Below are 26,910 nucleotides of genomic sequence, written 5' to 3' on the forward strand. Positions count from 1 at the left end.
CATATCCTCATAAATCAAAGACTATGGTTTGGTCTTGGTGGCTTTTGATGTTGTCCAGGCATCTGCTTCAGCGTGAGCTATTTGCATGCGTTCATTCTGCTCTCTTCTGTCATTCTCTTTCACATTTTTTCCACATGTTGCCTTATTTTCCAGTTGCTTGCAAACCTTTATTGTGACTCTTGGTGGTGTTTGGCCTTTCCATGTCTTCCTCTATAGTGATGCCACACACTAGTGTAGCAGGGCTGGCTTTCCGACCGCACGGTCGGTTTTGGCAGCATGGGCCAGACGAGGTTTATGGCTTAGCCCGGACTAGGTTAATGGTCTTCTGGATCCTTTTATGCATCAAGATTTTGTTTTTTTTAATCTGTAGACAGACAGAGAAGTGTATTAAAATAGCTGCGGTCCCCAATGTGCAATAGGAAATATGGTCAATTGCACTGTCTACAAGAATTTCTTTTGCATTAAACAAACAGATATTTGTTGCCATTTTGATTGTGTAGCTGACATTTCAGTGTTCTTGAAATTAAATGTAACGTAGTGAGATTGAATGTGGCCGGCTCGCTGACAGCGGTGGTAGCTCAGTTTGCTCTCTCGCTCTCATGGAGGCAGACCAACAGTGGTTCTGGTCCCCATATGCTACATTTCCAAAGAGCTCCACCAAAACCTCAGCTCAACCCTCTGAAGAAACCCGATGGGCTTTTGACAGGAAGGCCACGGTGGCTGCTATTGCATTAGGGCATGAGTCATGAGCAATGAAAGATGTACGGTGGGCTCCAGAAGTCTGAGACCACATTGAAAATCTGGGATTGAGGATCCGCAGTAATTTAAACCTGGAAAAGTTTTGGGATTTTGAAAAAAAATACAAAGACATTCTGAGAATGAGTGTCCGAACAGCTGATGAAAACATCACAATAATCCATGAGTAATCCAGTTAACCTCTTTTGATGTAAAAACGTCATGTTTCTAAGAAACAAATCCAGGCGTTTTAACTTTCAACTGTCACTTCTGGCCAAAATTCAAGTCTATAGTCCATAATAACAGTTCTTCCAGTAAAAAAAATCATTTTTCTGTTGTCCTCTCACATCAAAATCCACTGTTTTGGACTGCTTCTGCTTGTATATTGTGCTTGATCTGTTCACATTTCTCTCCTAAATCAGATAAGACAGATTTTTCAAAAGAGAAAGCAATATTATTGATAGAGGACTTGTATTTTAGGACTCATTTTTGAGTAAGGTGTTGGCTAAAATTGTGCCTAATTTTTATTAGTGTCGCAAATTTCTTCCGATTAACAGTCATGTTTTTTTCCCCAGGTTTTGTTCAGTAAATGTTTCATTGCATCCCCTAAAGTTTTAGAAGATTGATTTTCTTAAAGTAATGCTCTCAGATTGGAGTGCTTTTAATGGCAGACTCGCTTAAACGACCTTAGTTTTGGTGATTAGTTTGGCCTAAGGTTGCATTCTGTTCCTCGTAGATGTGTAGCATGACGTCTTTAGATTAATTACAAGTCCTGCAGGTCTTTGGATCAGGAGACCCTCTTGTAAGCCCAACTTTCGTAAAGCAACATGCATTTCAAGTCACTGATTCCCTCCCATTTTCATTCACTAGAGTCACATAAAGACATTTGAATAATGAGACTTTGGGAAACATTTAGTCCGTGCTACGAGGAGGATATTGTCTGGTTTTCTAAGACAGTCTAGCAGTAGTATCATTCTTTCTACTGTAGTTTGAGATTTGGTTGAGGTTAGATGTTATAGGTTTAGACAGGGGTTAGAAATTATAAACAAGTTATAGAAGGCAGTAAGTAATGTTACATTCTTTATCATAGAGCTGTAGTCAAGTCCGGCTTTGTCGAGTCCAAGTCAAGTCCAAGTCCAGGACTAGTCGAGACCGAGTCAAGACCGAGTCCAAAGAGGTTCGAGTCCAAGTCAAGTCCAAGTCCAAAAGTTTCGAGTCCAAGTCCAAGACCGAGTCCAAATGAGTGAAAAAAGGGTCCTATTCAAGACCACATACTTAACTACTGATAATGTTTGTGATGCGAGAGAAAGCATATCTCCTATTCTAAGAAAATCATTTTACATTATTATTTGTAATGATCAAAAAGCATGTGCAAAGTAACAACTCTGTAGGACAGGGGTCTCCAAACTACATCCCGGATGGCCAATGTCCTGAAAAGTTTAACTCCAACTGGCCTTAAAACACCTGGAAGATTAGTGTGTCTAGTAAGAGCTTGATTAGGTTCAAGTGTGTATAATTAGGGTTAAAGCTAACAGGGGCGTTAAACAAGATCCTGGGCCCTATGCATAGGCAGTCCTGATGGGCCCCCATGGCCCCCACCCATGAAAATATCCAGGTAAAATAAAATATATTTCAGATTCATACTTTTCAAGGGCCCTCTCTTCCTTTGGGGCCTTGCTAATGAGTACTGGTTTTACCCCCAGTCCGACCCTGGGAGCTAAACTTGGATAAAAGAACAAAGTTTGGAACTGTAAGGTCAAATAATTTTTATGTACTTTATTTTTTGTTGACATTATATCTGTGGTCAAAAATGTATATGACTATGCCTAATTGGCACAGTGCACAGACACACGCAAAGCTCGGGATATGACAAATGCACGCAGCAAGGCTAGAATGGATACGTTTGGCTCTACTGGGCATGCGCACATAAATACAGAATTTTAGAATTACAATATTGCGTGGAGCTGTTACTATATGACCTTATCTATGTTGCATGTAAAAATAAAATAGGCCTATGTAATGTAATAATTAGGGTTGTGCCTGAAGCCGAATACCTTATTCGGAATGGCACGGATAATGGCTTAAAAAACGAATAACGCACAAGGAATAATTCTGCCTGAATACTCGGCTGAAGCTGACACAGTCTGGTGTTTGCTAGATAACAGGTGAGCCAGGGGATCAGCGCCAGAAGTGAATGAATGTAAACTTTATGAGTGAAAAGCGCGCAAATCAAACACCGCATTGTTGTCGCCTCTCTGTGCATCTCTCAGAAATCAGAGCGTTGCAGGAGTAATTTTACCTATATAATACATCATAGCTACACGTTATATTATTTGTATATATTTAAAAGGCAAATATTGAAAGCTTAGGCTACCATGATACGAATGAATGGAATAAGCACAGCGCGCTCACCAATCAAACAGCCGCGCTGCGCGTCTCAGTCTCTCAAAAACCAAATCAGTTCTCTCTCAAAAGTAGGCTAATAATCAACATAGATACGGATACATTGTCTACTTGTCCTACATGTTTGCATCTTTATGTTTTGCTGGTTTGCGCGGCACACACACATCTGTTTAGTGAAGTTCATTAACATTAAGACTCGCTCAAAGTGTTCTGCGTAATGAGAATGTGTGCATTGAATGGATTCAGTCGTGTTCAAATGATCACTAAACGTTTGTCATGACATCTCTCTGCTTGCATGATAAATATTATTTTAGAAATTAATAATTAATTCAGTTTAACACGACATACTTGTTCAGTGATAACTACGAAAAAATATATAAAAAGTCATAACAGTCTTATCAAGTAACTGTAGGCTACGATGTTGTATCCGAATGCAGATAGGAAAAATGTTGTGATTGTTACAGATACAAATACTGGCTGTTACATGAAAATGTAAATATGTAATGTCATATATAAAGTTTTTAAAATTTACATATTTAATTGTTGCATAAGGCTATACATTAATACGCGTTTATTGATTAAAAAAAAAAAAGGCTATCTAGGTGTAGACGTAAATAAAACACAATCTAACAGGTAGAAAATTAAATTAGAAACATCTAAACTTTTCAGGTCGCAGTAAGTGCACCGCTGGTCATGCACATCCTTTCCCGGAACAATACTGAAAGCTAAGGCAAGATGGAGAAACAGATGATCATAGTTGTACAAGGATAGTCATTTTTGTAAATGAATCTATTAGCAGAGCTACTGCAAGTGATTTTAAGTGTTGGAATTCCATTTATTCTTTGCTGAAACTTCTGCGTCATCATGGAGAGCGGGTCATGGTTGCCCAGCAACAGCAGACGCCACTGGAGCGCGAGCGCAGATTACAGAGTGCTTTGGAAATAAGGAGAGCGGCGCGCCTAGCGTTTTCCACACAGTTTCAGTCGCGACATCATGCAAATGTGGTTTTGTTTTGAAGGAGACATTTTTTATTTTATTTTTTTTGCTGGACTCGGTCGAGACCAACTAGAAGACTTGGCGAGTCCAATGGCCAAGTCCGAGACAAGTCCGAGTGCAAATTCAACGAGTCCGAGACAAGTCCGAGACGACAGAAAAATGTCTCGAGTCCGGACTCGAGTCCAAGACCGGACTCGAGTACTACAGCCCTACTTTATCACCTCACCCCGTTCAATGTTTTACTGTGGGAAAGGTGTTTATGACACTTGAACCACTGGGTTTTCCAAAACTAAACTTTGATCATGTTAGAAATGCCATTTTGTGGCTGTCATCATTGGATATGCTTAGGGAAAAATGAGCAAATATTATATCTGATGTAACCTTGTTAAAGTTGCACAGAGGAAGTTTGCACAGTACAGAGGTTTGGCTTTTATTCGCACACTTTTCTTTTGTAACTGGAATCAGAAAGTCATAAAATGGAAATATAGGCAGCTTTTCCCAGTAGCACATATGTTTACATATGGAGCCTCTCAGTATCAGGTTCAGGATACAGTAGTGGCACACGTTTAGCGTTTACGCCGACGGCAGCAGTTGTCAAGACAAACACATCGCGTCAACACGGCTGCAGGCCGTCCCAAAGGAGGCTGGGACTGGATGTTATTGTTTTGAAAAGGAATCCTCTTGGTGGAAGGCAGTGGGGTTTAACCCCAGGCCACGGGGGCTTCATAAATCTTCTTCTACCTCTGGAAGTCCCCGGCCGTGCAGGTTGGAGGGCGTACAAAAGAATCGAACCGGTCAGGATGTAGAGCCAGGGCTCAAACGAGCGCCTCCGGGACCCTGCAATAATATCAACAATGTCCAGCAAATCAGCCGCTTGTGTTTGTAGGCGAGTGTGTGTATGTGATTTTTGGACGAGGCCAGACCAAGTGAGTCTGAGGGATGTCTCTTGCTGTGTCAAATATTTTATCATTCAGGATTGAAGTCTACCTTCACCATATGCCATGTGTGAAGTTGGGCTGGTTATAAAATATTTTTATAATTAATCGCAATCTTCGTTTGAACTTGATTTTGATATCTATTCTTAAAATACCAAGATCGATAATTTACTGTATGCCAGTGTTTCCTGCACTGAATTTCAGTGGCAGACCCCACTGATGATTTTACACCCACCTGGCAAAAGTTGCCATTTTATCTGTGTTTGCAGTCTGAATTTAATGTTGTAAGATAAGCCAATTTATGGTGAGAAAAACACATTTACTTTTTGTGTTTTTCTTGCAGGCTGAAAGTATTAACATAATGCGCAGTCTGTGTAATCTGATTCAATAACAAATGACTTATTTAAACCAGTTCTTTTTAGTGAAACAAAAACATATATCACAGCTAGTGTAGTGTGATTCAACCGTTCTTACCAGCTAGCTCTTTAATGAATCATTCCAAAAGAATTCACAAGTTAAATTAGTCTAATGGCTCTTTAAACTCATTGAATCAGTCAGAGTGATTACTCAACCTAAACAAGTAATCATTACCTTTAGTAATAAAATATGTTAAGAAAATACATGAAAAAAAATCACAATTCATGTTATACTACTTTTATGAGTGAGTTACTGAGTCAATCATTCAAGCGATTCATTCAAGTGATTCATCAGGAACTGAAATTGACTTGCTACTTCTTTACTTCTTTAGAATAATTACCTACTTGGGGATTTATATGTACTGTTATAGATATTTAAAGGGTTAGTTCACCCAAAAATTCATTAATTAATATAATCTCTCTCTCTCGCTCTCTCTTTCTCTCTCTCTCAAAATGGCCATATTTGAGAAAAAAAAGCTATATCACTGGATATAGCGATCTGTCATTTAAGATTTCTATCATAAACAATCATAATCATATTAAATGATTTGCAGCTTTCGTCTTACCTTGCTCTCTATCGCCATTAAACTGGCACTTTGCACTCTGCTTCTGTAAACATGAAATACTGCCAACTTTGATTTGATTGGCCATGTCAGTTATTTTGACAGCGGTCGCGTAAATGATTTGCCGAAGCCATCTGCATCTATAGACTAGCACAAGTTTTTCTCAAACTTTAATAATATTTATAGCTCATGTGTGACTATACCTCAAAATGTACATTGATATGCAGTTTTTATTGCTCAGTATTAATCTATTGTTAAATGGCATGCAGTCTCTCGCCAGGTTGAGTCTCCGCGAGGCCCGTGGCATCATGTAGGAGCGAGTCTGAGGGTGGCACTAGAAGTGAAGGGGTATTCACAAGTTAGATGAAGAGAGAAAACTCATAATTTAGTGCACGTGATGAAAACATCTTAACTGCCAAGTGTTCTTGGTCCCTTATAGTTTTATAATTAGGCTTTTGAAAGTGCAAATGTTTAGCACATTAAAAATACATTAACATGTTTGCAAGTAGAGAGATTGAATTGATTGTTTCTTTCATAATGTTTCCTCAGTACTCTTTAAACTGTGAGCTGTAATGCACAATGATATAATCAGTGTATTTTGTTGTTGATTTAACCCATAACCTTGTGTAAAGGCATCTCAGCCAATTCATATCTTCTGTTAGAGATGTACTGTGACTTATGGTAACTGCATGTGAGTCTGTACATTACTGTTCTTGTACTTTACATCAAAACCGAAGTTTATAGATAAGACTGAACAATAGACACTGAACTTTAAGGTGAATTTTGTTGTAATTAAAATATACGTAAAAGCCATGAATTTTATACGGTCATTCTGAGAATGTCATGGGATGGTTTGGATATCAATTTAGATTGAAACTGAGAATATTTTACCTTGGACCTGTAAATATCCACCTGGCGAGTGCTCAGATCACCTTAACCTTATCCACAAAGTGCTCCATGATATTACTGATCATTTTAATTGAACAACAATATTTGTAGCAAAGGATGAGTCATCAAAATGATCAAAATCATGCAAAAGGGTAATTACTTCTTAACAGAATTAACATATAGTAGATGACCTTAAAGCTAATATACTACTGTACATGGACTAATTGTTTTATTTAATAATTTTATTTATTAGTTTGTAATCATTTATGATATTTCCATACATATTTAGATAATATTATTTATTTTTTGAAGAAAAAAATCTAAAAATGTATGGCAATATCATAATTATAATTATAATTATAATATTAATTGGACAAAAATCTGTATAGCCCAGAATGAATAATAAAATGAAATATTAATGATAATAATAATAATAATAATAATAATACATTATTTAAATTTTAGCACTTATAATAATTGTATTATTATTATCATTATTATTTATCCCACTCTAACGAACTAGCAAATTATGATAGTAACTATGAATTAACTACAGTTGCATGTTATCTCTCTTTAAGTGTTGAGACCAAACTAATACTTTTATATCCATTTATAGTACACACTGCTTTTTCTGCAACCTTGCTGTTTATCCCTGTATTCTTGAGAAAAGAACACAGTCTCCGTGTCTGAGCAGACCGTGGTCTTCAGGCATGATGGGAAAGTCTTTTCTGTGGCATAGATTCTCATCATTAAAGCTCTTCCCCTCTGAATACTGCCTGCCAAACTATGCGGCTTCCAGCCGAGGTCGGCGCACGAGGACATGGATTGCAATGAGGCCTAGCTGAACATACTTCCTACCGGTGACACCCCACATCAATCTTACACTGCTCTGCCCTAGGAGGTGAAAACATGGGCTCACACACTCAAGCAATGACTGGAGCTCTGCGGGTGTGTTTTGAGCAAAACCTCACATTTCATATCTTGATTAGAAGCAGGAAGCTCTAAAGAGTGTCATATACAAAAAAGTAGTATTAGCTTACTCAATACTTCACCTAAAGTTTAGAATTTAAAGCTGAATTGTATATATTTTTAATATAAAATACTTCTATATCTGTGTGAAATGCAAAGACAACTAAAAATAATCTGTCAGAAAAACCAATGGCGTTAGTTTGGGGCGGGACTATCTGTTTGTTCAACCAATAGCAAAAGGGAATGTTCAGGGAAACCAAATTTTCATGTCATTTTGTTTCCAAATTCTGATTGGTGATGCAAGTAAAATTACACTTCTATTGCAACATTATTATTTTTATTTTATTATTATTAATGTATAATTAATGTATAACATAAATGCATTGAAAATACATAGTGTGTGAGTAAAAACATAGCGTCACTTCCCTGGTTCTGTAATCAGGATTAAGTGGACAGGTTGATGTTGTTTTCTCAATGGAAAGCTTTGCTCACTTTGCTGGCCTGGTGATTTTAACTTCTCAGCAGAGCCCCACTGCCAGAGAGGAAGGTTTCGTTCTTGCACTCTCACCACGGGGTGTTTTGTCAGCTGGATCGCAACATTTCATCGGGAACTTCACCAGCTCTAAGATTTGATGGACCTCACACTTACACAAGGCCTTCGACTATCTTAGAGAAAAATCTTAAAGAGATTTGACAGTGTTTGCAAACTCATTAGAGGTGCTTGCTTAGGCAATTCCACTGAAGGAGGAACTCGAGCCATATCGAGGGACCCGAATATTATTGAGAAAATGTTAAAATGTTGCAAATGCTAGAATCCACAGAAACTCCAGATACTTTTATTTTATTTTATTTTATTTTATTTTATTTTATTTTATTTTATTTTATTTTATTTTTAGAATAAATGTTTACAAATATTTCAATATGGGCTTTCATTTTACTTAGGGTTAATTTTTCTTTCTCCTGGTAGATATTAAGAAGGATGCAGACAAATCTTACTGCCCAAAAAGATGGTCCCTTTCCTTTTTATATATATATATATATATATATATATATATATATATATATATATATATATATATATATATATATATATATATATATATATATAATTTTTTTTTTTTTTTTTTTTTTTTTTGTAAAAAAAAAAAAAAAAAAATGGGGGTCAGTAAATTACAGAGCAGTTGCTGTCTCAATAGTCCAGAAAGAGCAAGAGATTTAATAGAGCACCAGAACCAGCACAGGTCAAAAGTAAAAATTGTCTAAAGCCAAAATATGTAATGAGTCTCTTTCATTGCTGCTAATCATGTATCTGTCTCTCTTTTTGTGGTTTCAGAGTTAAACATCCTGTGGGCTGCCCATCAGGTTCACCACAGTTCTGAATACTACAATCTGTCGACAGCACTACGCCAGTCTGTCACCCAGCAGTTCTCCTCATGGGTATGAAGTACCTGCATCTAACTAATTAATCTGTGATCATTTTGCCATGATACATGATAGATGAGCTCTAACAGTGTAGCTTATAGGCTATTATGAAGTGATAATATTTTATGTGTTTTATCAGGCGTTTTACCTTCCTTTGGCGCTGATGGTCCCTCCGTCAGTTTTTGCAGTGCACATACAGTTGAACCTGCTCTATCAGTTCTGGATTCATACTGAGGTACTGTCAGATTTGTCTCTACTAATTGTTTAACACATTTTATTACAATTTTTAAAAATCTTTTAGTAACATATTATAAGCAATTTCTTGATTTTGACCGTTCCAGGTTAAGTTTATAACATGTAGCCATTTCCAAAACTCTAACCATTTGTAGTTTTGCCCATTCTGTGGTCCTGAATACCAGAGTCTATCATAAGTAATGAGTTTTTATGAAATACTCCAAACAGAAGCTTTACATTTGCCATTTAAATGGCCTTCAGTATAGGCTTTACATTCGGGGATCATTTGGGAAATGGATTTGGAATCACTTCCATCTTGTAGAGCTCTATTAGAGAAAACAGTCTTCACGTCTCCAGTTTTCTGAAGGGTATAATTTATGCTCCCTTTTATAGGTTTTTTTTGATGTCGTGTAATTTATTGGCATCGAATTCCCAGTCCTCATCCAACATTAGAACGCGAGTTAAATTGTGAGGGAGCTCCTTTCTTTTAAGATACAATTCAGCTGTTGCCAGATCTCTCATTACATGAAAATAATGGTCCACTGAAATACGGCACTCACTTAGGCTGAGCTGTTCCCATTTTGTAGACGTCAGAAATCAAGTACTTGAGTAAAAAAACCTGATGGTCGGCTATAACACCTGCGATATATGCTTCATCAAGCTCAAATGGATGTTTATATCCTGGTAAAATAAGGCACGGAGTGTGTACTGTATGTGTGCATTTTACACACCATAAAGCTTGTGACACACATGCATATTAATGAGGCGCGTTGGCTTCTATATGCGTACTCTAATCCAATGTAATGTTTGTTTTACTTGCAATCTATAAATATTGCTCTTTCCATCTGGAAATCTGGCCACCTTTCTCTTTCCGTAGTTAGCGGAGTTTCGACCGAGCTCATCAGATAAGAAAACACTATGTATTAATGATGTCTCCAAGTACATTTGTGAACATCTGAACCAGTCAAGGTTCCACAATCCCTGAAGAGCACATTTCTTCAGCGTTTGAAGCCAAGACAAAGACAAGGCACTCAATAGGGAAAATTAATCACATGCTGTACGCAAGACTAATATTAAGATTCGGTCTGCCTGTCCATATGAAAAATGTCAAAGGAGGACAATGGGCTTACCCGGGATCATTTATCTTTTGGTGTTTTGTCTGTGGTTTACGTACCGCATATAGGAACGACCTGTTGCTGTTGCCCCTTCGTGCATGAAAGGAAATAGTTATTAGGGAGGTTAAAGAGAGAGATCACCAAAAAAATTACAATTCTGTCATCATTTACTTACAATAAAGTCATTCTAAACCTGTATGACTTTATTTCTTCTGTAGAACACAAAAGAAGGAATGTTCTAGTCATTTTTGCCCATGCAAGTTTTCCAGCTGAGAAATTACATAAAAGCACCATAAAAGTGGCTTGTGTGAAAAACAGATCCAAATTTAGGTCATAATTCAGTAATAATCAGATGGGTTTTGTGAACTAGATCAGCTGATTCAGATCATCAGTGAATACGGTCATATTTTGCTGTATAAAAATAATCGTATGACTTCAGAAGACTTGGAATATAGCTCAAAAGTCACATGCACTGCTTTTATCATATTTTATGCATCCTTTTTGTAACTTGAAGGTTTTGTAAGAATATAATCTTTGACAATGTGTTTCTGTCACTAGCTGGTCAAAGATCTTGGACCTCTAGAGTGGATCCTAAATACTCCCAGCCACCACAGAGTTCATCATGGTAAGCATTATTATCTTTGAAAGTAGAGTTGCATTGCACTGTTCCCAAAGCGCATTGGTATTGCTCAGTTTATCACCGTGGGTCAAAAGCTAAGCATGTCTTGTCATTGAGATCTTATCATGTTACTTCGGTTAATACTGGCTCTACCATTCATCTAAGAAAACACATTTTAGACCTGTTAACAGAGATGCCGTAATGACCAGTGGATGTGTATGAAGTGAATCTGTAACATCTAACCATGTATTCACAGGGCGAAATCCATATTGCATCGATAAGAATTATGCAGGAATTCTGATTATATGGGACAGGATGTTTGGTAAGTAAAATGTCAACCAATAGTTGAATGGAAATGAGCCCTAGCAGCACATGCATCCATTAAACACTCTCTATTATTTAATGTCATGTTTCTACTGTCAGGAGTAATACAAATGGTACAAAGCACAAACGACCTGTTACTTCTCAACAGCTGATCTGTAATGCACTTTTTAGTGAATTGTGCAAGTCACTTAGAAAATGTGATGTTCTCTGCTTCTTTCCATCCTTCTGCAGGTACATTCGCTCCTGAAAGTGATCATGTTGTCTATGGGCTCGTACATCCAATCAGCACGTTTGAAATCTGGACTGTTGAGGTTAGTCCGAATGTTATTCTAATAAAGATATATTTAATTTTAATGTAGTAATTTATTGTCATCTATTGGAATATTTATACTAATATTACTGTAATATTATTATTATTATTATTTTTTTTTTAATATTTATTTGATTATTTCTCAGAGTAAAAAGTATTAAAGTTTTGCATTATGTCTGTTTTAAGGTTAGTTTTTTACTATGGTTTTATTGTAACATACATGGACTCAGTGATCACAGTATGAAATCAAAGTTTACATCGTTCATAAACAAAATGTTTAGATTAATTTGCCCCCTACATTTTATCAAGACCTTTGACTAGTGAAAATATCAACACTGGAGATGAATAGGGTTTCACATAATGGACTCAGACCGGCCTAATTTTAGAGATGTAAATATCCGACCAGAGTCAACGGGAGCTGGGCTTCTCCTCGCATTACCATGCTAGTGGAAAAGCCATGCTGTAACCATAACATTATTACTCCACTTTAAACATACGGCTCAGGAGAGGTGAAAGAGTTCTGCAAAACCAAATGGAGGTTGTGTTTGATTATTTTTTCGGTGCTCCCCTGTGGCCGTCTGATCTGATTTGTGTGACAAAAGCATTTAGATGCGAGGACGAGATGATGATGAATAAAATGAATAAGAATAATGTTTATTTGACGGTGAAATATAAACTGTGATTTAAAATATATAAGTGAGATGAAAAGTCTGAAAAATGAATAAAATACAAAACAAAAGGGTAGTATTTCAGTGTCATAGTTGATTGAAGAGTTTTTAGGTAATGCAGCATTAAAGAGGTCCCTTAATATTAAGAATGCATGTGCCATGTATGGTTTATAGCCTCATTCTTCTTTTCTTTCCTCTCTGAAGTTCCTTTATTACCCGTACCTATGGCAGAGGTTCTGGGAAGCTGAAGGAATTTCAAATAAGCTGTCCGTCATTTTTAAAGGGCCAGGCTGGACTCCAGGAAAACCAAGACTGGGAGACATCGCTGATATTCCCCAGGTGTGTGTGTGTGCGTGTGTGTGTGTGTGTGTGTGTGTGTGTGTGTACAGTGGGGCTCGAAAGTTTGGGAACCCCTTGCAGAATCTGTGAAAATGCGAGTCATTTTCAAAAAAATAAGAGAGATCATACTAAATGCATGTTATATTTTATTTAGTTCTGTCTTGAGTAAGATATTGTACATAAAATATATTAACATTTAGTCCACAAGACAAAAAAATTGCTGAAATTATTAAAATAACCCCACTCAAAAGTTTGGGAACACTTGGTTCTTAATACTGTGTGCTGTTACCTGATGATCCACGACTGTCTTTCTGTTCTGTGATGATGCTCCAGAAGTAAACAAGATGCATTAAGAGCAATTTCAGCTATTTTTTTGTCTTGTGGACTAAATGTTAATATCTTATATCTTATACTATATATATATAGTACTCCACTGTATCAAGATGTTTCTTATTCTGATAAAACAACAGTCTGCATGTTATTCTGAAATGAATTGAGAATGGATTTATAGTTCCTTAATTTCCAGGATAGAAAATTAAAATGGAATTAAATGGAGGGAAAATTGCTGTAGTTTTTAAAAACCATTCAAAGGTTTGGGTTCAGTTTTTTTTTTTTTTTTTTTTTAAACAATTGAGTACTTCTAATCAGCAATTATGCATGAAAATACATGAACAAAACCAACACTGAAGCCTTTGATTCTGGAACGCTCAATTTTTTTTCTTTTGAACTGTCTATTAATTAAAGAATTCTGAAAATATACTAAAATAGAAAACTGTTATTTTGAATTGTAATGTTAAATGTATTAAAGTTTTACTGTATTTTTGATCAAATAAATACACCCTTGGTGACCATAAGATACTTCTTTTAAAAACATAAAAACCTTCTGAACAGTGGTTTAAATCATTTTTAATAAAAGAGCAGTTTATGGACCACATTGGAAAAACACTTTTCCAAAATGTTCTAATTTAGTTCTAATTTCAATAGAAAGTGGTGTTATTATTTAGAAAAACTAGTTGGAAATTATTTGAGCAGTTCTATAGCTGCTTGTGGTGCAGAAAATGTTATGTTCACCTTTATATTGGAAACTCTTTTGTTCTTCACCTTACTTGTCGTTTACTACCTGCTGTTTCTGTAACAGGAAAAAAGGTCTCTCAAATGACTCCCCGAGTTCTCACATAAAAACAGACTCACGGTTCAGACAGGCTTTACAAGTGTGCGCCATTGCCAAATGAATCTTAACCGCCTTTGTGGGCTGAAGCACAATAGACTCATTTTCACTCGTCTTTAAAAAGGCGAGCTTTTTTAGGCCTGATCAAACAGCAGGCCTGCGACAAGGTTTTGAAGTCTTCTCATCAGGAGAGCGGCGGTTTGCTTTGAAACACGTCTGACTGTGCCACATACTAACAGACGCAGTTTCACACTCTGAGGAACCCTGTCCCTCCCACTCTTTCTGTCGCTCTTACCATGCTACAATTAAAGCCACCTCAAAGTGGGCCCTGGTGATCCTAAACATGTGGAGAGAGCAGGAATTTGACAGAAATATCTTGAAAGGCCCTGGGTGATGCAGACCGGGGTGTGTCTGTTGTTTCTCCTGTGGAGTGGAGGAGAGTAGGAGCGAGGGAGGCCGGCTCGGATGTGTTGAATTCTGAGGGAAAGCAGAACTCCGCGGAGGTAGAGCCATCAGAGTTCTGGTGTGAAGAAAACCCACACGTGTCTGCAGCTGAGACAGCCTCAGGAATTCTTAGGAAATCAACAGTGATCAAGTTCTCAGTGATTCATGTCCAAAAACACTGATGTATGAAGCAGAGTTATTTTAGGTCGGGATCCAAACAGTGATGCAATTTTCTTATGTACTGTGATTTAATGTGGAAGTATTGGATCGGCCAAATAGCTAGTCCTTTTTTTCATAGATAGGAATTTATATATATATATATATATATATATATATATATATATGTGTGTGTGTGTGTGTGTGTGTGTGTTTGTGTGTGTGTATGTGGATAAATATATAGATTTTGCTACTTCCTGTTGAAAAACAGTTTATTCTACTACTTAAGGTGGTCTGGCTGTTTATTGATGGCCACCTTAAGGAGGCCTATATATATATACAGTATATGGTGGTCAAGCTGGTTTTCCAGACATAGAAGCTGTTTTGTATTCTACTCTATCTAACCCAGTAGACCTTAGGCCTGCTGTACCAGCTCTGTTCAACAATCTAGACCTTCTTTGATAATTTAATGGTGCTTATTAACCAGTTTGGAACAGCCATGTAAAACCATCTACAACCTAAAAAAGCTACTTTGCGAGCATAATAGCTAGTTTATGGCTGGTTGCAGGTGGTCTGCTGAATTTGAGACAACTAACTAATGGCTCTATCTAAGCAAATTGGAACAGCTAGAAACCATTTAAAACCTCTCTGTATACTGTATAGTCTTAAAAGCATTTGTACAACACACTTTGAACAAAAACTATTGTCATGCTGTATTGATAACTAATGGTGTGTGCACACCAAAAGTGAATGTAATAATTTGCACGAGTAGATTACATACAAAGTCAATGCAAAAATGCAAATACTGTATTTTCCGGACTATACGCCGCACTTTTTTTCATCGTTTGGCTGGTTCTGCAACTTATAGTCAGGTGCGACTTATTTATCAAAATTAATTTGACATGAACCAAGAGAAATGAACTAAGACAAATGAACCAATATAAAACAATACCGTCTACAACCGCGAGAGGGCGCTCTATGCTGCTCAGTGCTCCTGTAGTCTACACTGAAAACATAGAGCGCCATCTAGCGGCTGTAGACGGTAATGTTTTCTCTTGGTTCTTGGTTCTAAATAAATGCGACTTATAGTCCAGTGCGACTTATATATGTTTTTTTCCCTGTCATGCCGTATTTTTGGACTGAAGCTATTTATACTCAGGTGCGAATTATAGTCCGAAAAATACGGTAGATGCAAATTTGCATCAGGCAAATGATGCAAATTTGGTGTGTAAATGATAAATGACAAGATTTCTACATATATACAATATTCACTTCGCTTTCGGTGTGTGCACACCATAACAGATAATAGCGCTATTATTCTGCTAAGTGAAAAATACATATTGCCATTTTTGTTGCATGGTGAAAAAAGACAAAAGATTCTCATTCTCAGATTCTCTGACAAATCGTATTAGATTTTTTTGTTTAGTTTTTTGGTGGCTTTGTTTACTTTTTTTTTTAACTACAAAATGTTGTTCATTCTCCAATCAGATTACAGGAGAGGAAATGCCTTATAATCCAACATGGTCCCCTGCGATGCAAGCCTATGTGCTTTTACAGTTCTTTCTTCTGCTGGATGTATATAACAACTTATTAATGGATCAAACGGTAGGTACTTTTTCCTTTTTTTTTTTTTTTTTTTTTTTTTTTACTTTCACTGTCGAAATCGACATCTAATTTTCCCAGAAATGTGCCCCACTGAAATGTCAAAGCTATCATCTGAATGCCGTCTTTCATTGTCATCTACGGGAGCTTTAAAAGCTTTTCATTTGCTGTGTGGTTAATGCTACCTCACAATGTCTATTATCAGCCTCGGTCTCTCTCTCATTATCCTAAATGTTCTTCTAATAATAAGGCATTTTACTAGCTGAGTATGGACAGAATAGTTAGAAGTAATCTTTGTCTATTATTTTTCACCCACCCCCTCCCCATCCCCTTTAAAAACATAGAGATGTTCAGTTGCCACTGTCCATTATCCTTGGAAGTCCATGTTCCCCAGGCATATTTTTGGTTGGCCAGAAAGCACGGCCCCACCCTGCCTCCCTGCTGAATTGAAGCGGTCTGTTTTCCTGTGATTCCTACCTCTGCGGTGCTGTCTTAGTTGTGGCTCTCGGAGAAGGGTCCACTGGAACCCTTTCCTTAGCTCCACCAGCCAATAAAACAGCCGCTTGGTGGTCCAGCAACCAATACAAATGCTCTGACTGCTTTTCCAGCCCCTGGAAACCTTGCTTTTTTTTTTTTTTTTTTTTTCATCAGTCAATTTGTCCAAGGAAAATATCAAACCGAGGCCTTGAGGCTTAGCAATAAATAATGTTAAAATGTGTATTTATACCTTGTTGTCTGTTTGCATTCAATTCCTTTGCCACAGTAATGCTACAGAATAGCTTAGTGGCACTCCAAAAAGTTACTTTTTAGACATCTTTCAATGACATCATCCACCCAGGGCTATGAATCCTGCTGGATGTTTGACTAACTGTTCATTATGGAAGGCCTGTGTAGTTGACCTCTGCTGAAATTAAGATTTTGGAAGATGGTTTTCCCCTTTTTTCCCTTTGTCCTCTTAGTTTGTTTATTTTGAAACTGGATATGGAAAGGCTTTAAAAATTAACCAGTCTAAATAGATTTTTCCCCCGTTTGTTAATTGTTGAAAAATGAGCCAGCGCTTCAGGACTGAGGTCTGGGATCTGGATTCTGTCTGGTGACACACAGGAAAAAGGTTGTAATTGTTTGCTGGTGTCATATCAAATACGTTATGAGGTCAGGCACCTGACTTAACCACTGCTGAGTATGATGGGTTAGCAAGGTCAAGAAAACCTCATTAACATCATTCCTTGTATTAGCAGCAAATTATCACCAGATTATGATTTCAGTGTAAATCCTGCCAGAGAGGTGTGCCAATTCAGTCATAGATGATACTTCCCTAATGGTTGGCCTTGAGTTTTTGCTCCATCGAGATATAGTATTACGCAACTGTCCTGGCACCTACTGTAAATTTGTTAGGTCACTTTTATTCAGCTGTGTTGCTTGCAAAATTATTTGAGTTAGAGTTATTAATATTGAATAAGACCAAAGAAAGCTTTTCAAATCATGACCTACATTGCTGTTCACTGTCATACTTTGACCTTTAAGATCTATTATACATATAAATAAATATTACATATATTTCTTAAATATAAACATGTACGTATATATATATATATATATATATATATATATATATATAGTGGGGATCGAAAGTTTGGGCACCCCTTGCAGAATCTGTGAAAATATGAGTAATTTTAAAAAAATAAGAGAGATCATACTAAATGCATGTTATTTTTATATTTAGTACTGTCCTGAGTAGGATATTGTACATAAAAGATATTAACATTTAGTCCTCAAGACAAAAAAATTGCTGAAATTATTAAAATAACCCCACTCAAAAGTTTGGGACCCCTTGGTTCTTAATACTGTGTTCTGTTACCTGATGAGGTAACATTTGTTACATTTGTGGGACTCAAACACAACTATTTAAAAAGATTCAAACATTCACTGATGCTCCAGAAGGAAACATGATGCATTAAGAGCTGGGGGTGAAAACTTTTGAACACGATGAAGATGGCCAAATTTGTCTTTTTTTGTTGAAATATAATTTTTTTCCATTTAGTTCTGCCCTTCGTAAGCAACAAAATATACTTGTATGTTTCCCGGTACACAAATTAAGTACAATTTACCTTGATCTTCAAATTCCAAAAGTTTTCACCAAGTTGCATCTTGTTTCCTTCTGGAGCATCAGTGAATGTTTGAATCTTTTTAAATAGTTGTGTTTGAGTCCCTCAAATGTCCTCAGTGTGATAAGATGTATCTCAAAATCATAAAGTCACTGCTGGAAAGGTTTAAATATGCAAAGATGCTGGAAAACTGAAGAATCTGCAGGACCTTAAAGATTTTTCTGAAGAACGCTGCTCAGTTTAACTGTTCAGAACAAACAAGGGACTCATGCTCAACCATCACAAAACAGAAAGACAGTTGTGGATCATCAGGTAACAGAACACAGTATTAAAAACCAAGGGTTCCCAAACTTTTGAGGGGGTTATTTTAATAATTTCATAATTTTAATAATTTTTTTGTCTTGTGGACTAAATGTTAATATCTTTTATGTACAATATCTTACTCAGGACAGTACTAAATAAAAAATAACATGCATTTAGTATGATCTCTCTTATTTTTTGAAAATTATTAATATTTTCACAGATTCTGCAAGGGGTGCCCAAACTTTCAAGCCCCACTCTCTCTCTCTCTCTCTATATATATACATATATACATATATATCTTATCTATGTATACTATATCATATATTTCTTATCTTTCACCTGCAGATACTTTCCGAGATGACTGTGCTTCTTTTGACTGCCTACGTCTTACTTTCTCTAACTTCTTTGGGCTTCCTGATCGATCAGAGGTACAGCTCCTATAACAATCTCCTGTTTTCTCCTGTGTTTTATTTTATGTTATTTTATTTTATTTTATTCTTTATTGAACTGGACTTAAGGTGAATTACTGTCTAGAGTATATGGAAATTATATTAATTTACTGTATACTAAACAGCACTGTACAAAAAAAAATGTAAAAAAGAAAAAGAAAACATTGTCTTTCCTATCTTTCAGGGCTAATGCAGCTGAAATGGAGATGCTGAGATGTGTTTTGATAATGGCTCTTCTAAGGTTTGGTTACATCAAGCCTCTGGTGCCTTTGTTGGCTTTTCCAATTGAAGTAAGTTTGACTGACACATACTGTACATCATTTGCATAGTCTCTTTTACAGATGTCCAGATTCCATTTAAGCACAAGACACTCTTTCAATCATTCTCAAAAGATGCCGAAAAGCATTATCATCAGGTTTTACACAGTTTTGATGCTTAAATGATAGAAATAGACGTATTTCTACTAGTACTATCGGACATGTGCATATGTGTTAACTCCTTCCTAGATGCATGTATGTTTGAGTGTGTGTGTGTGTGTGTGTTTCGGATCTGGCACTGGGACTTTCTACACGCCTCAGTGATGTATGACTCCAGATGCATGGCCCAATTGACCATAAAATTGCTGTGTGTGTATCTGGCACTTGCAGCGTGGGCCGTGCATCTCAGCTGACCTTTCATTAGCGCGCCACCTCTCTCTTCACGACCCTCCATCCCTCCCTCCAGCTCTCCTCTTCTCACCATCCCAGTCTACGCAAAGGCAACGTTTCTGGAATCAATTAAACACGTCTGCGGCTCGCCTTGGAAGACTGATTAGATTTACACAAGAGCTGAATTGCTCGTTTAACTTTGTGAGCATGCATCTGTGAGCTCAGGTGCTGAAATGCCCGCAGGACAGTTTTAGTAGCGTCATATTTTTGTTGCCGTGTGAACTGTACCCATAGACTCCTCCTGATTTAATGTGTTTCTGTTGTAATAGGCCAAGGACAGAGTTTATTTCTCTGTAACTTTCCTTCAGACTGGTCTATTTGCAGAAATGCCATTTTAACCCTTCAGAAGGATTATCATTTGCTAAAACTTGCCCTGTCAGTTCCTCACTCATCCCGGCTTCTGTTTATTTCAGCTAGGGGATGATGTTCTTGCATTTCTGCCTCTGTTTTTTCCAATCTATGTTTTTCCACCCATCAAAAGCTAATATTTGTCCTCCTCATTTCTCAAGGGCGAAACAAAAATTGTACCGCTGCAAAGACCCACCCCACTTTTTTTGAAGGAAAAGGTTAAGATAATATTATCAAGATCAGGTTCACACAAAAGCTGCAGTCAGCAGCGCCGCGGGCTTATCTTTTCATAGCACCTGACACCCTCCAACACACCACAGGAGAGGAATTCTGGAGCTTGGAGCCTGAATTAGACTGATAAGAAGAGCTTTAGCAAGAATTTCAGGTGATTGGGCACATCTGATTCCACTGTTAGTTCTCAGGTATCACCAGTGAATTAAGGTTCGTGGATTGTTTGGAAAATCCTGGAAATAGGTATCTACATATTTGGTCAGAAATGCAGTTAAAACATTAATATTATAAAATATTATTATCAGTTTCACATAATCCTTCAGAAATCAATATTATATGCTGATTTGCTGCTCAAGAAACTTTTGTTCTTATTATGATTAATGTTGAAAACAGTTGTGCTGCTTAGTATTTTTATGGAAACTGTGATACATTGTTTCACTTTCTTTGATGAATAGAAAGAACAGTTTTAAAGGACAGCATTTATTTCAAATGCAGATCTTATGTAACATTTAGTGTGATCGTTGAATGAAAGTATGGATTTCTTTCTTTCTAAAAATAATAATAATAAAAAAATCTTACTAGCCCCAAAATTTCAAACAGAAGTGAATACTGTATAGCTTTTAAATTGTTTAGTAATCAGCCCACTAGGAAGTATCACAGTTTCCTTTCCATCATCTCTTGCTCAACATGTCTAGAGCAAGTGATCTAATCACATCTCTGACATAAGATTTGTATTACAATTAGTATAACAAGTTGTATTACTAGATTTGTATAACAATTAGAAAATCGCCACTCTTGATTTAAGAAGCCTAATGCTAATATATTGTAGAGCTTTCAGTGGCTTCAGGTTGCTAAGCAGGCTGCCATGGTGAACCGAACGGTTCCTTACAAGCCCCAGGAGACCCATCCATCTTGGGCCTTGTCTCAGGAATCCCATTGAACTGATTTACAGAAAGTCCAGTGAGAGTCACACGAGGCTGCCACGACGCCCTTCACCCCGGCATCAAAGCTCTCTGAGCCGGGCCGAACCAGGCTTCAGTCTCTCAGCTTCTTTTCAGAGAATTGCCGCTCGTTTGACTGCCAAAAGCAGTAGGGGGTTTCAGTAATGGGTCACCACTGCCACCTCAGCTCAGATTCATGGACGAATGCTTGAACTGCTTAACAGGTTTTTTTTTTGTGTGTACGACAAGCTAATGTTTTCGGTACGGTGAGCGATTCAGTTGTACGCTCACATAAGACTGCATTTATTTAATCAAAAATACATTAAGTATGAAGAAATATTATTGCAATTGTTTGCTATTTTAATATATGTTATTATGCAATTTATTCCTGTGATGCAAAGCTGAATTATTAGCATCATTACTCCAGTTTTCAGTGTCACATGAACCGTCAGAAATTCTAATATGCTGATTAATTGCGCAAGAGACATTTCCTATTATTATCAATGTTGGAAATGGTTGTGCTGTTTGATATTTTGTGGAAAACGTACCATTTTTTCACTCTCTAACTAAGAAGCAGCATGCATTACCACCATGTAGGCATCCACATGTTGAAAAATCCCCATCGCTAGACATACATCACTGAGGTGACAGCAGAGATTAAGTCCTGTTTGCTTTTGACCCAAAACTGCAGCCGCCCCGGAGTCTCGATTCTTTGCTTATTAAAGCTGAGTCTGAATGTGTGCCGCTCGTTTCTGCAACTCTGCATGTATCTTTTTCTTTATTTCTAACGCTTTTATGTGTGTAAAAGAGCGAAAAAAAGCTGAGGGAGACCGAAGGAGAGACACAAGTGTTCATCTGAGACAGCAAGAGACAAAAAGAAGAGAAAAATGTATCAAAATCTACGCATCTCGTGTTTTTTCCACTTAAAATACGCCTGCAGAGGAAAATCTGAGAAGAAAAGGCTTCTCAAATTGATTGAAATATCTGCCATTTTAGGATTTGAGATGGTTTCGCTGCTAAATTAAATTGACTTAGGTGGCAGTACAGCTCTGAATGAAAGTATAGAATGAGGTAGTGTCTCAAAAGCAGCTGCGTTGTCTTTAATAGTATTTTTATCCCTTTTGTCATACAAATATTAATTGAAATTACTCTAAATCTGTTCAATTTCATGCAAACACAAATATAGAGGGCTTAGTCTTTGTCCAATGCATATAATGCCCCAAAGAAAAACTGTAGTATTGTGAAATATTTCTGCTAAGACTTGATGACACAGTGTAGATATAATTTTTTATTTTTTTATTATTGAATTGGCATTTGATGGGTGGATTCAGGTAGCTTGAGGTCAGGAAGCACAGGCCATGCCTTTCCCTTTATTTGTCTCTCTTCTCTCAGAGGGAAACAGCTGTGCTGCTCCTGAGGAAACTATGGTTATTTCCCATTGGAGAGGTAGTTCTGAAAGATAGAATATGATTTTGGACTCTGTTTAGAGCTCGGATACAGTTTATGGTCTAGAACGCAAGGAAGGAGGGGTAATTAAGGTTACAGCTTTTTGGAAGATTGACACTTTTGGCCTGTTTCCACGGTGGCTTCTGTGAACTCCAAATGCATCATGGGAGATTCTTTGGACACATGTTTGACCTATTGGCTTTAATTCTTTTTTTATTTTATTTTAGTCATTTTTTTATGTAGTATATTCTCCTGGAATGTGACATTTAGGTTTCTCACAACGAATCACTTCAAATAAGGTTTTGACTTATAAAAATAAAGTTGTAACAAAATCTTAAAATATATAAATCTTTATATTCTGATATATTTAAATGTTTGCAGACTTTGCACACCACCTGTAATAATTTATAACTTTCCAAATAAAGATATATATATATATAATTTTTGGTAAATATGATAAATACAAAATCTCATGATAAAACTTTAATGTGCATTACTAGAGATGTGACTAAGAAAAAATAAGACATTTAGCCTATTAATATTGGCCTATTTGGGTTATAAATGTCAATATCTTGTTGTTTTGCGCAGGCCTTTGTCTTAATCTCTGCAGTCTACTGGAGTCTACAGTGTGTGAACCAGCGCATCAACAGGATGAAGAAAGAAAACTAGATAAGACATCAACAGCAAACAACCTTACACACAAAACACTTTACACACAAACTGTTCACGTTTCAGTGTCCTGCATCAGTGACATCTTCCATACATTTAACTGTGAGATTAGTCCTTTTAACTTGACCAAAAAACTGCTGCTCTCACAAACTCTTCACACTTTAGTTTGGCATTGAACAGATGCTATAAAATATCATGAGTTAATATATCGTAAAGACCGAATGATTTGTAGTTCTCAGAATGGTACTAACCACTTTATAACTAACTTTTCAGCCATAATCAATGCATGTGGTAGATTAAATTCAAAAGGTACCAACAAACTTTAGCTTTATCTGCATGCATACTTTTATTTGAAATTGAACAAATAATACAAGTACAATAACTAGTGTATTATGAAAATTTTCAGAAATTATACATATATATATATATATATAGAGAGAGAGAGAGAGAGAGAGAGAGAGAGAGAGGGATCTATCTGTGTGTGTGTGTGTGTGTGTGTGTGTATTATTTTAGTAAAACTCTGTCTGAATAAACCCCAAAAATACCGGTTGTTAATAGCTGTGGTGTGATTTCATGTAACTGTATGAGTTAACACCAGGTGGTGCTAGCAGGACCCCTAAAACAGCGTCCCATTTCATTCTATGCCCTACATGTGTTCATTGATCATTTTAATGCGTGTCAGGGCTAGTTTCACTGGGGAGCAATTACACCACCACTGTCATATGAGCTGACTGTTTGGAATGGTTCGAGTAATATTAGTTCATAAGAACCTTGGTATATTAAAAAAAAAAACACTTCAGTCAATGTGCAGTCAGTCAGCAAGACAAAAAGAAAAAAACAGTCTGCCTCCCAACAGAATAACAGCATTTATTTTAGTAAATGTTAATAACATATAAAACTGTGTTTGAATTTATATTTTCTTTGTCAAAGCTTGTTTTTATGATTTAAAACGCCACCTTTCTTACAATATGATATGACATGCTTGTCACTATTTCATAGTTTCACAGTTTCATAACATCTGGATTTCACACCTGGAATAAAGCAAGGTGGTGTGCCTGAGTGGTGTAAATAATTAATGACACATTAGTTCGATGTCTTGCTAACAGATCTCTGGAGGTGTGTGAGTTTAATATGTTACTTAAATGTTACTTCTCATTAGGGTTTCAGAATCTGCAGAGTATTAACACATTATCTTTTTTCTTTCTCATGGTGAAGCCTTCCGAAATATCACTAACTGATTTACTTCATTTTGATGAATTATGTTACACGTTTGCTTCTGATGTAATATATAACATGTCTGTATGTAACAGTTTCCATCTAATATAGTATGTTATTTTATGTTAGGTAAAAACTGTTAGCCTGAATGTACTGTAAGTCGCTTTGGATAAAAGCGTCTGCTAAATGCATATATATAAATATATAGACTATATGGACTAAAGTATTAGGACCATTACACCAACAGAAACTTCAATGGCATGGCATTCTAAATACATGGACATCTATACAATATTAGTGCCTCCTTTGCAACTATAGTTTCCACTTTTCTGGGAAGGATTTCTGAAGGATTTTGGATTGTGTCTGTGGGAATTTTTACTCACTGATGTTTGACGAGAAGGCTTGGCTTGCAATGTCCGCTCCTGTTCATCCCAAAGGTGTTCGATGGGGTTGAGGTCAATGCTCTGTGTGATCCAGTCAAGTTCTTCCACATCAAGCTCATCTGACTGTTTTTTATGCACCTTTCGCTTTGTGCATTGGGGCACAGTCATGCTGGAATACTGTTCCCACAAAGATGGAACCATATGTCAAAAATGTCTTGCTATGCTGAAGCATTAAATGGATAGTTCACCCAAAAAAATGAATTCTGTCATTAATTACTCCCTCTTCTGTTGATGAAATCTGAGAGCTTTCTGACCCTGACGGCAATGCATGCTATCACATTTAAGGCCCAGAATGGTATTAAGTATGGTATTAATGGTCTATATATTGTGGTATATAGATTAAAGTTGTAAAGCTTTTTGAGAATTTGTGAGCAAATGACATTATGTACTGTTATGTGTGTGCTGAATGGGAGCTGTGACTAACAATTCCTTAGGGAAGATGGTCCCCATTGACATTTAAAAATACTCCTTACATGGAATCGGTATTCCGTTCAATGACTTTGGAGTCGTAATGTGCGTGTACTCAGTTATGGTATTGTTTATATAAACTAGTACTGCTCTATATTTAGTTGACAGCTAGGTTTGGCACAAACCTTTCATCACCGAATGTTAGTTGCATGCCTGCACATTGGGTTTGAGCTAAAAGCTCAGTGATGTGAGGATAACTCACATTAGCAATGACCCGAACCTCTTTTGCACAGATATTCTGTCGGCCTATTATGCTAAGTGCCGACTGTAAGATCTGCATTACAAGTACACAATGCAATCCACTGGAAACTGTTTTCAGAGGCTTGATTAGGTAAAATATATAATGTGGTGAAAATAACAGGCCTGTATTCTCATCTAAATGGCAGATGGGTCCTGTTAGCCTCACAAATGTGGCGTTCTGTTGCCAGAAAAGACCCAAATGACTCATGTTCAGATTATAGCATTACAGTGCTTGCACCAACTGGCAGAACTAGAAAGAAATGGGCCCATCCTTCATGTCTCCTAGCCTGAAATGAAGCTCTTCCACGGGATGTTGACCACGGTAAAATATACAGTATTATGGGATTTGTGGCCTCATTTAGCCTTGTAACAAGATTGTTTATAAAATATGTGGCATTTAGGTTGCATTTTCCAACTAGACATGTTTACAGTTGGCAGTCATTTGCCTTTGCTAATGGCTTCCAAACAGCTACATGTATTTATTGAAAAGTGATGCATATGCAGTACATTCAGATGATGAACTGGTTAAGGTTTACTTCATTTATTGACCCTCATGTTGTTCCAAATCAGTTTGACTTTCCTTTTTTTTCTATGGAATACAAAAGAAGATATTTTGAAGAATGTTTGAACAGTTTTAGAGAATGGTATGTTTCAGTTATATGTCAGACAGTGGTTGGAGTTATTCAGGTGAATAGAAGGGATGCTATAGTAAAAGCTGTCAGTCACTTCCCAGCTCATGAATTCTAATTCTCTATGGATGTAAACAAAATGATTGAACCAGCTGTCCCATGCATAGCATCCAAGAGGTTTAGCCCTATGCAAAGTGCATAATGAGCCATTTTACCCTAATAAGTTCATTTTCTGGATTTTTTTCTAACACTAGTAGTAAGAATTTTTGATCTGTAAGTTTATAGTCAGGCATACAATTACAAAAAATGTGATTATACAAAATCTGTGCAGCATAAGTTTGAGGCAAGTAAGATTTTATTATTATTATTATTATTATTATTGTTGTTGTTTTAGCAAGGATGCATTAAAT

General features: G+C 36.7%; 1 protein-coding gene across 1 annotated transcript in view; it reads left to right on the top strand.

Moving 5' to 3' along the window:
• The window catches only part of agmo (alkylglycerol monooxygenase), a 32,115-nt gene extending 6,755 nt beyond the window's left edge, over positions 1-25,360 (top strand). Inside the window, exons 4-13 of the mRNA XM_052575438.1 lie at positions 9,239-9,342; positions 9,467-9,562; positions 11,235-11,301; positions 11,552-11,617; positions 11,851-11,930; positions 12,802-12,936; positions 16,193-16,309; positions 19,060-19,142; positions 19,348-19,453; positions 23,425-25,360. Coding sequence (XP_052431398.1) covers positions 9,239-9,342; positions 9,467-9,562; positions 11,235-11,301; positions 11,552-11,617; positions 11,851-11,930; positions 12,802-12,936; positions 16,193-16,309; positions 19,060-19,142; positions 19,348-19,453; positions 23,425-23,505 — 935 coding nt within the window. The 3' untranslated portion in view covers positions 23,506-25,360. The remainder of the gene's footprint in view (positions 1-9,238; positions 9,343-9,466; positions 9,563-11,234; positions 11,302-11,551; positions 11,618-11,850; positions 11,931-12,801; positions 12,937-16,192; positions 16,310-19,059; positions 19,143-19,347; positions 19,454-23,424) is intronic.
• The last annotated feature ends 1,550 nt before the right edge of the window (positions 25,361-26,910 follow it).

This window comes from Carassius gibelio, chromosome B15 (assembly GCF_023724105.1).
Source record: "Carassius gibelio isolate Cgi1373 ecotype wild population from Czech Republic chromosome B15, carGib1.2-hapl.c, whole genome shotgun sequence".
Classification (NCBI taxonomy): Eukaryota; Metazoa; Chordata; class Actinopteri; order Cypriniformes; family Cyprinidae; genus Carassius; species Carassius gibelio.